Below are 13,211 nucleotides of genomic sequence, written 5' to 3' on the forward strand. Positions count from 1 at the left end.
ATTAAGCACTTACATTAGGTGTTCAACTCTGAGACATTTAGCCTGCTTTTTCTCTGCACTATAAAAACTTGATCAAGCGACAAAATATAATTTGGGTTTGTTTAAAGGATTTTTGTATGTAAATTTACATTAACTCGAGAAAGCATTTAACCCTATGGGCCCGAACGACGCATAGTGCGTCCAAATTCACACCTGTTCTTCTCTATCGATTTTCTCCGCGACCGTCGTAGCGAGAAGCCACGCATATCACGTGAAACAGCCGAACCATAGCTTTCTGACAAGACCAAGCACTTGTCAGTAGTCCAATGTTTTCACAATGAAAAAAAAAAGATAAAGTTACATTAAAATTATGTATAACAGAGCTTTCATAAGCTTTGCACACACATTACTCTTGGATAGATTACTCGTGAATGCAGGCTTGCACAGAAATGCCACGCATATGACTTGAAAGTGCAGGACCAGAGTTTTCCAGTGATACCACACACATCATTGTGCTGTCATCCCATCATGCTATAAATCCAGATCAATTGTCTACAAAATAAAAACCTGACGAATTTCTTTACAATCCATTATACAGATCTTGTTATCAGTCACTTTATATAGTGAGGAATATCGTATCTTACCACGTCTTAGGCTTGCGTGTTTCTCCCTGTCTATCCACATTTGTAGTCCGGCTTTCAAGATGCAAATATCTCCATATTGTCCAGTTGACACTCCATCAAACTTTGTATGACAAGACCAGCCACTTCACCTTTGTGCACCCAGAAAACTGAGGCCTAATTATGCATGCATGACAGGGCAGTAGTCACCATTTACATTGAGGGGTGTATTTCTCTCAACTGCCATCAAGACAAAGCCAAGCTGGCTGCACTGAGACACTAAAATTGTTGTAGAATCAGGTAAACATGAAACGAGATGTGCTGATGAAACACTCATAAATAAGAATTTATGATAATAGCTTTTTGGTAGATGTATAAAACAAGGCAGAAAACAAGAGTAGGTAAGCAAGAGTGCAAACATAGTATACTAATTTATTTATACTAAATTATCAGGGAGCAGCTGAGAACAATCATAGACGGTACAAAATAATGGACGTTGCCACTGTGACATCAACCATTGGTTTGTGGACTCCTGTTTTGAAGCCCTGAGTTTGACATTTTGTCTGTCTCCATCTTGGATTTTTGGAGCCAGAAGTGAACATATTTGGACGACAGGGTGGAAATAACTTTGATTGGAACAAATCATTCACAGTTGGGTAACTGTGATAGTACTAATGCTAATTTTCACTAACAAAAAATAGGCTTAAAATCATTAAAACAAAATGACGTACTGGAAAAACTAAACATCTCATTCCTTAGTGGGTCTTTTAGTACAACCACACTCTAGGTGGTTGGCTTGAAGACTTTTTTTAGGTGACCAAAACAATACAATTCACTTGTATGGCCTGACAACACACTGAAATAGTAACACCTATGGCTATGCCTATACTCTGTGAATCTGGGGTTACACCATGGTTCCGTTAACTAACCAACATGGTCACCATGGTAGTGACTTGTCAATGATTGGCACCCAAGCTGTCACTCATAACTTCAAGCCTTAATAAAATATACAGGTGAGTTATATAAAAATTCACCTCCTGTACAGTTGGGAAAATAAGCTACAGAGACCAAAACCAAGCTTTGTAACAGGTCGTAAACATGTTTATTTCTGATGTAAAGCTGGACATTTTGAAATGGGGGGTCTATAAGGATGGATTCATGTCTGGAGCCAGCCTCAAGTGGCCATTAGAGGAACTGCAGTTTTTGGCCATTCCACATTATCTTTATTTTTAAGCCCTGGAGGTTGCCACTTGGGAATAGCTAAACAAAAAGGAGATGGTCTGTACAATGGCCTGCCGCCAAATCTAACTGTGGTTTTACCTCACCTCTGACTACAATACCGCAGCCTGTTGTAGATTATTCAGTAACGTCCTATGAGAAATGATGGTGACTGCACTTATGTTAATAATTTCAGAAACTTTTCTGACTAATCCAACCCGTAACCTACAGACGTGTGACATGTTTAGAGCACCTGTATAAAGGGACTAATGTACAGCTTAAATCTCCTGACAAAAGCACAGTAATTAGATCCAGGAAAATATCCTGCATTAAAACAAAAGCCTCTAACAAATTTACAACCTTCAACATTCCAGCAGCTGGAAATGGAAACCACTGCTTTACCTGCAGTGATGGATTTCTATTTCTTATTCACTGTCTTAGAGATAGATATTCAATGACTCATTTTTTGCATATCTAGCAACCCTCTATGTTTGAACTAACTGCAGTCAGGGATGACAGGGCCATGAAAATTACCATTGAAAGCTGTCTACACAAAAAATACACTGTAAGAAAAAAAAAACCTTGGAAAATACATTATCTCAGGTTACAGTATCCTTTTTAGAAAGCCCAGTTGGAAGCAGTAGGGTGGAAAGGCAGCTGAGTCAAAGTCAGATAAAGTGAAGATAAAGCCAATATGTCATCATCATAAATGCACTTCAGAAAAACTTTCTGAAAGATTACCACAAACGTTACCTTACTGATGAAAATGGTGCTGTTGAAGGTAGTTATCAAGTCAACACTAGCAACTGGATAAGGACAAAAATTTGACAATATCGCCATTAAGCAGGTCTCGTTCTTACCTCGGTCCCTGATGGGGTGGCCCCTGGTGAGTCCACTTTACGTTTTTTGCGGGGTCCGATGGCGGCTAGTGCTGTAAGGTTGGCATCTCGCTGCCTCATCTGTGCCAGTTCCTGTTGTTGCATCTGGTGAAGACAACACAAATATTAGAACATAACCTCTACATTATATGTGGTGTAGTGTTGCCCCAGTATCACATGCATTTGCTTGAGGTAGAAAGTACGTCATGCACGTAGTGTCAATACACACCACTGATCCAAGTGCCAACCTGACAACTTCAGTCTCTAAATAAGTGAATTTAAATATTTACAACCTTTGATCAATCTGATCATGTGAGACATGAGAAGGATTAAATGCAATAGTTCAAATACAGGAAAGGACAAAGATATTCCTCTATTACTTTCTATTACTCGGTGTATTGTGTAAGCTTTCCTGAGCCAAACAAAATGGAAGCTTGTTGTCAGCCATTAACAGAGCTCCTGTCAAAGATCGAGAGTGTGTGTGTGTGTGTGTGTGTGTGTGTGTGTGTGTGTGTGTGTGTGTGTGTGCAGTCACATGGTCCCATTGTGATTTTTGCAGTTTGTGATATATACGGGGGAGGTTGTTGGGAGGCACTGCCCAAGGTAATGTCATGTCTAGCCACAGGGCTGAGGGGGGAACCCAGCATCGCTGGGAGCTGCCCTTTCTATTGGGTGGATGTGTGAGGGCCTGGGGCCATGGCACAGAGGGTGTCAGCACTCCAACATGCAAACACATTATATACACACACACACACACACACACGTGCCTATCAATCTTGGCCACAGCACAGGGAATGCCTACCCACCAGCTTGCCTGCGTGCCTGCCCGCTGGGGGGAGAGAGGCCTGGGTTGAAGCGAACAGGGACAATCAATGTGCTCTTTCATGTCTTTCATGTTCTTTTATGTTATCTCTCAGCATGTGTGCGCTGGGCACTGGTGTTTGTGTGAGGCACGTATGTTGTCTGATCGGGGGAAAATTTCATGTTACTTTCAGATGGCGCTCTGTAAAAGGTTGCTTTGGTGTATAAAGTCTGATCTAAAATGTGCATGCAGTTGCCTCTGATTTTTTCCTAAAACCCCCCTGGCAAGGCATGCCCTTTAGGGTGTTGCCACTTCACATTTAGCACGGCGGAACTGTTCAAAGATTCAAACACGCTGACAACACAAAGTAGGGGAAATAATAGCAGTAGTAGCAACCAGCTGAATATCTAAACCACATTTATTTGTCGAATTTTAAATGTATACGTTGTAGTTAAAACAAATACTAATTAGTGGCAATAGAACGGACGAGTCCATGAAGTGATATGAGGCAGTGTTGAGTCGGGAATCAGGCTCTCAACACTATGTAAATGAAGGCAGAGGGTATAACAGAGCCAGAAACTGCGTATCGTGGCTGGATGTGGGTGGAGATGATTATTGCCCCTGTCCACATGGCAAATGTAGCATTAATGTTATCAATGCTAACCCTATTAGGCTGTGCCACAAACAACACACAAATCTCTCTAGGCCTGACCTTAAAGAATCCCGCTGCAAAGTGAGCGGGGAGAGAGCGATAGAGAGATAGAGATAGAGAGATAGCGAGAGAGAGAGAGAGAGAGAGAGAGAGAGAGAAAGAGAGAGGAAGAGGGAGAGTGAGAGGGAGAGAAAGAGAGAGGTCCGCTATCTCACTGATGGCACCAGGATGCCGGCATCTCTGCCTGGCAGTTGGCACCAGGCATGGGCTCCCAGCGCCCACAGCAACTGCCTGCATTTTCAGATTTATGACTGTATGATAAATGAAGACTTCATTTTACCATCTGCAACCCTCCAGTCTGCGTTTCCCGTCAGTAAAACGGCCGCCATGACACTAGGAGACTGATTTCTGATTTCAATCTGGTGCCACTATGCCGAGTCTACCTTCCTATAATGACTGCCAACTGATACAAGCCAGATTTGGGCCAGGCTTTGATATATTTGTTTTGCTTTAGGAGCTGTTTCGATTACCATTTAATTCAAACATTTTCATAAAAGTATGGTCATTTAGACATACACAGGTGGACACATGCTATGAGGTAGTAGCTGTGGCTATAAAGGAATGTGGATACATGTTTCCTCCAATACAAGTTTCAGTCCTTAGACTGCTGTCATCAACTGTCCGGAACTGTGTTGTACCTTTCTACAGGCACTATTAAATCTGTAAATTTTAGGGTTTTTTTGGTGTTAAGAAACTCTTCTGTTAAGAATGCCATCAATCTTTGTTGAGGTTCTTTCGCACTTGTCCTGTTTGGTTCGGTTCAGTCGAACTGAAACAGTTTGCCCCCCGAGGTGCAGTTCATTTGAGCAGGTGTGAACACAGCAATCACACTCGGGTGTGCACCAAAACAACCAGACCGAGACCTTCTTGAAGATTTGCTCTCGATCTGGTTATAAACCAACTCTGGTGCGGCTCGTTTGTGGTAAGAACATGTTCCGATCTCAATCCGAACCAACTGCAGTCTCATTACGCATTGTTCCCCGGAGGATTGTTAATGTGCGCCTCCTCCTGTACTTAAAATACTTAATATGTGAAATCGGCACATCCAATGCATCAAAACATTGTTTTCTAGTTGGAGCCGTGCCTCATTTTCAAACTGTATGGTTTGCCTAACATGAACAATGCAAGCAATATAGTACACGATGACCAGCGCTAAAATCAACCTGTGTAGTTGTCCCTACATTGTGACATTAGACAGTGTCGTATATATCCTGCAAGTGTACTCTTTTTCAATGTTTTGATTACTTCCTGGATTTTTCCCGCATGGAAAATTCAAAGAAGAGACATTTTATCTGGTCTGCTTGTAAATGCTGCCGTGACATTATGAACCAACTCTAGGAAATTATGCAACTTTGTAACAAAATTAGTCCCTGATTCCGACCAAAGTAAGCAAACTCTAGGTCTGAAACTACCCTTTGTATGATTGCAGTGTATGTGACACCACTCTGCTTCTTTACTAATGCCATTACGGGGGACCTATTTTACTTTTTCTTATTTTCTTTCATACAGCATATAGAATTACAATGTTGGATATTCACATTAAACGTGGCCCAAAGTTTCAAATACTGGGGTAAATGTAGAGGTAATCCCTGTGAGCAACAACCTCAGGCTTCAGACTGCTCTGAATTTTTTTTTTCCCACTTTAGCTCCAATTTACATGAGATTGTGATGAATTTCTTTATATGGTCATCTGCTCCACACTACTGCAAGTGTTTTCGATACGTAGCCTTCACTACTACATGAGGCTACATGTTAACATCAGGGAAACGTGTAATTTTGGTTAATGATGTTGTTAATTTCTCCTCCTCGATTCCGGATCAGATTCCTGATGGAACATGTCCGGTTGACTTTAGAAGCTTTTATTGGTGATTGTCAACAGGAGGAACTGCTGCTATACCGAGTCGTTATTGGTTACAAGTACATTGCTACATGTAGCTACATGCTAACGTCAGGGAAACATGTAATCTTGTTTTGCCGATGTTGTTAATTTTGCCCAAATGATGGGGCAGAGATGTCTAGATGCAAAAGACCTAGAAACGCTGACCAATCACAGCAGACTGTGCTTTTTCGGGAGGAGGCTTAAAGATACAGGTGGTTAACGGAGCATTTCAGATAGCGGGTGAATACAGGTGTTCTAGCACAAATAGTATGAGGAAAATAAAGTGTTTTTTGACTATAAAAGTACATAAATATGTTCTAGTAGAAATCTTAAATACAAGTATAGACCTGAAAATTAAAAATAATAGGTCCTCCTTGTATATGATTTCAGAGTTTTGATAAGAAAATCAAAACTGTGATATACAAGTACAAGAACCTCTCTCTACCTTCTAGATGACCATGCTGGCAATGTTAAAACACAGTTACAATCAGTGCCAAAAACTGCAAAGGTCACCACAGAGATTTATCCCAGACTGGAAGAATAACCAACTGGCAGGGTGCATACATTTGCCAGGTCCGATCAATGGTACAGCATTAATATCTGCTGTTCCAGAGTCACTTAAATACCAGTGCTTCCAGTCTGCTTGTGTGCCCTTTTAAAGCAGGGAACTAGAACTTGTAAAGTCAAATTATTAGAAAAGGTCGCAAGATGTAGAACATTGTCAAGATGCACAACAGAATCAATCTGCAGTTTTGTTAGAAAGATGTTTCAATCCTGATGCAAAAATGTCAGATGATGAAGTTGTGCTCAGTGCGGGGAAACTGGAAATAGGTACAATTCTGGGGAAACACTTGTCACAGTTGCACACAGTTCCTTTACAGATTTTGGGTGCCCTGCTAAGTACGTATCAGTTAACACTATGATGGTGCAATATGTAAGTGCAAACACTGAAGCTCAGAATTTGATATTAATCAGATCAGGGTCTGTTTTCATCAAGGCTCTCAGAGTCACTCCTAATCTGTGCTGAAAATTTGATTACAGCTAAAAATACACTGTTTGATTAACACACACTCTGCAAGAAGTAGACGCTCTCCTTTGAGGATGAATGACATCACCCAATGTTTAATGCCAGTAAAAAAATAAAAATGAAAATAAAAAGACCCACAAAGCACTATCAAAATATCTTTTTTTAAAGTATGAATCTGAATTAAATGTGCTTGATATGTTTGAAAAATCCAGATCAAAGCACATGTATTCATCAGATTAATTGTGCCATGGAGTTAAGTCCTGAAAGACTCTTCCAAAATCATATCTAAATAAGACTAAGACCTCTAGTTTGAGGGCAGTGGATGTTAATATTAATCAGTGAAGATGGATGGTTTGCAAGTTTAATACGCAGTTGCTGAATCAGCACAGCTGGTTATAACAAACTAAAAGGTTGGGCTTGGGCTAAGTAAACTAAACGTTGAATTACGTTTTACAACATTAGTGATGTTTTCATTACTGCTACTACTACTCCAACCAGCTTGTCCATGATGTTGCATTGTTGCAATCACAACATGTAACACAAATTCAACCAAACCCCTTGAAGTCTGTGTGACCTTGCAATTTTGCGTTCCAACAATCATAGCAGTCCTCTGAATAACGTCACCAGGCTCACTTTCTTATGTGAAGACGCACACGTGCGACATGAATGTTTTACATTCACCAGCAAAAATGACTGCTTAAGACTGTGCAAGGCAGTTCCTTGATGCTCTGCACAAAAGCGTGGGTAAACTCGTTTGCATTATGTGCAATGTTGCCGTGGAACACAGAATGACATTGGGTGACACCACCCAGAGAATGGCTGAAATGCCTGGACAACAGACAAGACATATCACCAAGACAAAGGCTGTTGTACCTAGATCTATTGTATGTGCAAGAAGAATCAAGGTGAGTTAAATATGAACGGTTAGTGGTCATTTTTAGAAAAGCTACTGTGAAATCAGGCATTTTAGGCTGCAGCAATCACCCACCCCCCCAAAAAAAGCCTGTGAAATCCCGGAGGGATTGTTCTACTCCTAATAATAATAACTGATAGTTTGGATGAAATCGTGATTTGATTGTATAGTAGCCTATGACACATCAGACTGTATTTTTTGGTTTTATTGCCATTCACATTATAACAGATACTTTAAACTGAAAAAAACATGCATGAATTGGACCACAAGTGAGCAACTGAAAATGATCGCATCCATTTGGCTATCTTTCTACTGCTCTTTTAGTTATCTGTCTCTCACATCTTGAATTTTTACGAGTATAACTTTGAGCTCTGCACCCTAAATCAATTGGTGAAAATGTCCATCTGTACACAAAAGAATGAAAAGTATGTTCACTTATGATGCAAAAATGTCCAAAAGATGTCAAAAACCTTAGAGTGGTCTGATACGCCTGGAGTAAAAGGGAAGATGAGCTGCAGGAGCCATGATGGCCAACCTGCCGTTCTCCATCTCTGCTGTTTTTAACAAAGGCTTTTCACTCCATCCTCCCTCCCTCCCTTCTTTCCTCCCGCCTCCTGGCCTGAGGGGCTGCTCGCGGCCCCCCAGACGCTTACAGACAGATGTCCTTGGTAGAGCAGAACACGCTCTGCTTGACGTCACAAGCAGCTATGGGGCTGTGAAGGAAGCTACGGGGCTCTCTGCCCTGCAAAGACCACAGCATAAAAGCCAGACCATGGGTTTTGAGTTGGTCTGTCTCTTCCCCCCTCTCCCCCTAGAAAGCTCTGGTCCAACAGCACACAGCAGGGAGCCTCTCAGTATATAGACATAACATATGCCACTTTTATGTGAATGTTTTTTTTCCCCCCCAAAGAGATTTGGTAGAGTGCATACATTTAAAACAAGGCTTCAGCTTCAATCAAATCTCATATCATGGCCCTAACCATTGCACTGTTATCGGTCCATCTACAACATAAAAGTGAAAGTGTTTATTGGAGTTTGTTGACAAAAATGAAGCTGCATCTACATCAATAAGTTATACATTAAATATGATTTTAGCATGTGGTAGAAAACCTGGATATGATCAATGATATGGGAAGGCTCCTCAAGAAGCCTCCTTGTATACAAAGTACTAGAAGGTGCAGTGAATGCACTAAAGATGGTTACTGGATAAGTAAAACTTGCACTTCCTGCATTTTAACCAACCGAGTATATATTTGTATAATGGTGAGGAGATAGCTATTAATTAAATACAATGACATAATGCAATGTACTGTAAATGTATACTGCAAATGTACTGTATGAAAATGCTGAGACCAAAAACTTTGCATCTGCAAACAAAACAGTCTCATTAAATAATAGCTGTATTGAGATTTTAGTTTGATACGCAGCAAACTATTCAAATAAACTCTGCTGGTATGGTTTATGTACACACTAGCACAGTGTTAAAATAACACCAATAATAATGATATTCAGTGTCAGTAACAGTCACTCTATTCAAAACCTCAAATGTGAAAGATAAAAATCAGAGGCTTGACGAACAACCAGAAACCTTGAAAGGTTTGTCTGCTATCAGGTATATAAGAATCATTTGAGCAGGACAGACAGTTTTAGTGCCACTGGACATTGGCATCCCAACAGCTCCCCATAAGTCAGCATCAATGTCAAGGGACAGTCAAAACTGTTTCTGTTACCTACTGTAAAGTATGTTCATCTTGGTTGGTCCTGGTGGCTTAACGGTGTAAGACTCGTGTGATCACAGCAACAATGGTGTGAGTCCAACCCGCTACTTTATGGCATGTTGTCTTCTCTTATTTGCTATCACCTCTTGAGCAAATAAAGACAAAATTCTGCCCATTTTCAAACCGTGCACCTTCTTGTATCTAAAACATACATTTTGGCAGTATGCAGATTGGTTGCTAGGACATGAGCAGATGAAAAAATGTACGTCATGCAGGACCTTGAGCTATGCAAATGGACACAGAAATATTTTTATGATTTAAACCATTAAATTAAATGTATGTATGAATAAAACCAAAACCTGAAGTAGTAACTCTTTGGGAATGATTAATATCTTATTAGTTTTAGCCAAGATAGAGGCATGGTACTCATAATGGCAATGTTGGTCTGTTCAGACTTTGGTCCAGACTAAAATATCTCAACAACTGTTCAATAGTTTGCCATGAATTTTGCACTGTTATTCATGGTACCCAGAGGATGAACCTCACATACCCTGGTGATGTCCTGATTTTCCTTTAATGCCACAGTAAGGTTCACATTTAGGATTTTGAGTGAAATGTCTCAAGTCCGGTCAATCAAACTTCTCTTGAAAACTATTAAGATAAGATAAGATAAGATAAGATAAGATAAGATAGGATTGTCATGAAATTTGGTACACAGACAGTCATGTTCCCCTCAGGATGCACTGTATTTAATAACTTTGATGACAACAGACTTTTCAGGCAGCACCATCAACCATCACCAGGTCAAAATTTCAGTTTGTCCTACACCAGTCACCCTCAGCTGTATTTTATGTTTAGTGCTAATTATCAAATGTCAGCATGCTAACATCCTAAACTAAGATGGTGAACATGTTAAACATTTTACTTGCTTGACATCAACTATACTTATTTTCATATTAATTGCTATTCATTCACTGTTTACCGACATAGGCCTTGACACAAAACACAAAAACTAAAAAAATGTTTGCACATTGGTTATTACTGGTTGTAACGGCACAAAAAACACTGGTTCATCTAAAAAAAAGTTGTTAGTTTGTGTTTTAGCACGAGTTCAGATCTGTGTGTACATTTTTTTCATGAATGAGGCCCAGTGGACTTTGTTGGGTGAAAGCAAAGATATTTCTTTTCTCAACTGCAATACTAATTTCAAATGCCCATATCTGAAAAACACCTTTTCTTGCGTGAGCTTCCCTCTACATCACATAAGGTTGTGTGGACGTTTCACGTATGTGTTTTATGCATGTCTGTAATCCATGGATCTCATTCACCTGACATCCACATGGCCGACATTACGTGAACATCTGGGAGTTGCATCTTGAGGCCTTTCTTCATGTGAAGTGCCTGGCAGTTAGTTTGCTGCAGGGAGAAAGGCCATTTGCAGGAGCCAATCAGGTTTCACTACTCCATCTGCACTACAAAGCGTGGAGTTCAGTCCTGACCTGCTAATGTAGGCAAGTCTTTGTGTTATAACTGAATAGAGGCTTGTATGACATCTTCAGCAGAACTCAATAATTACACGTAGCAGTGTTCCTCAATAAAAAATATAGAATACTGTATTAAAATATGAAAATATACAGTATGTGTAATGTGTGTGTGATGTTAAGTGCTGTGCCGTGAGCTGTAATGTCTAGTTGCCTTTGTAGGTATGCAATATATACATTAGAGTCATATGCATACATTTAGTGCAGTATGTTGTTTTCATGCCACATGCACCAGTATTGACAATTATCGTAATGATCACTATATTTATCAGACACAGCACTTCAAACAATCTGTGTTTGCATTATTATGGTGTCATGAATCACCTTGAATAACAGATAATAAATCAGCTGAGACTTAAAAGAAATCTGTCTTTTTAAACATACATAAATCTCCTTAAATATTCTGGTAAATCTGTTTGTGATTTTATTATTTTACCTATGTAGATTAATTCAAAATACATGCATGAGCTAATAGTCTTGGCTCAGAGTGTTCCATTTCCTCTGAAGCTGAGTATGTCAGAAGTGTTTCCAGGGCCAAGGACCAATTATTCAGAGCCCTCAGTCATCCCTGGAGCTAAGGTCATTATGTGAGTGTCACTATCATGACCCTACGGGTCCTCTTCATCTGCAACTTATTTGCAGGAATTAAACCATGAAGAGGGAGACTGTGTGAAATACATGGATAAATTGAAAGTGTCTAAACCACTCCATGCTTTTCCGTTGGAGTAAATATTATTTTTATAAATAATAGCATTTGTGCTACACATTTTGCCAAGGAACAGTATTTAATGAAGAAGCCAGAAATCAGTGTTAAGCAGATTCTGACGGCCTTACACCAGAGTGTCGGGGGGAGAGTGGTGATCATTAAAAATACTGCTTATCTAAGGGAAAATTTCCGACTTTAAATGTTCTCTCGCTTTGTCTCATTCTATGCTGGCGTGCTTCGTCTAGCAGTCTTCTCTTTTCCTGTCTCTCTCTTTTTTTTTAACATTTAGATTCGCCGCTCGTCACCTTCTATTGATCACGCCTAATTTGCATCCAGGAAAAGATGAGAACTCAGATATTCACACTCCGAGAGAGGACGATCTCAATGATTTATTCATTTCCAAATCAAAAAAAAAAGGAGTGAAAGGTAGATGAGAAGGGGAATCTTCATAGGCAGCAGGCGACTAGCAGGCTCTGAGGCTGGGCTCCTCTTCCCCACACCGCCCCCAGGCACATGGTGTGCAAGTCCTCCTAATTAACAAGGTGAATCATGCTGCCGCTCTCTAATTAGCCAACATGACAATCTAATGGAAACATGCAGGCCGAGCTGGCACACTTAGCATCACCTCACAAAGACCCCCGCTACTGTCCTTCCCATGTGAGTTCCACAAAAATGACACCTCAGATTTTAAATGGAAAAGAAGAGAAAAGGTGGAGCAGAGCGGTTCAGGGAAGTGTGTTTTTAGGAGAGGTCAGAAGGGAGAAGTTAGCTAGTGAGGGTGAGGTGTTTTTTTCCTTCACTCCCATCCTCTGTGTGCGGTGTTTGTTGCCTAATTGAAACGTGTCCTGCCTCCTGCCTCCCTCTCACTTATATCCCAGGCACAGGAGGCTGGCACCTCGCCACCAGCGTAGCTCAGCATGCCCAATTCCCCTGTCGCTTGAGTCCCAAGGAGTGCTCTGGCGCACAAAGAGAAAAGTGAACCTACAGGCTTGTACAGCGAAGAGACGAGTCGCTATCTCCCTCTGAGGCAAAAAAAAAAAAAAAAATCTCCTTTTTTTTGTTGTTTTCCTTCTCATTACAGCACTTTGTAATATTCGAAAACACACAGGAACACCAAAGGTACTTTTAAAGCCTGCTTCTATTTTTTTCTTGTAACATGTCTTGAGGTGAAAAAGAAAACTGAAGTTGAGACTACCGGCAACAAAGCAACAAATAAAA

General features: G+C 40.4%; 1 protein-coding gene across 3 annotated transcripts in view; it reads right to left on the reverse strand.

Moving 5' to 3' along the window:
* Positions 1-13,211, reverse strand: part of LOC125905732 (transcription initiation factor TFIID subunit 4-like) — a 97,070-nt gene that overhangs the window by 27,016 nt on the left and 56,843 nt on the right. For all 3 annotated transcript variants that reach the window (XM_049603935.1, XM_049603928.1, XM_049603920.1), the window contains one exon: positions 2,678-2,800. In XM_049603935.1, coding sequence (XP_049459892.1) covers positions 2,678-2,800 — 123 coding nt within the window. The remainder of the gene's footprint in view (positions 1-2,677; positions 2,801-13,211) is intronic.

Source organism: Epinephelus fuscoguttatus, linkage group LG2 (genome assembly GCF_011397635.1).
Source record: "Epinephelus fuscoguttatus linkage group LG2, E.fuscoguttatus.final_Chr_v1".
In the NCBI taxonomy this organism is placed as follows: Eukaryota; Metazoa; Chordata; class Actinopteri; order Perciformes; family Serranidae; genus Epinephelus; species Epinephelus fuscoguttatus.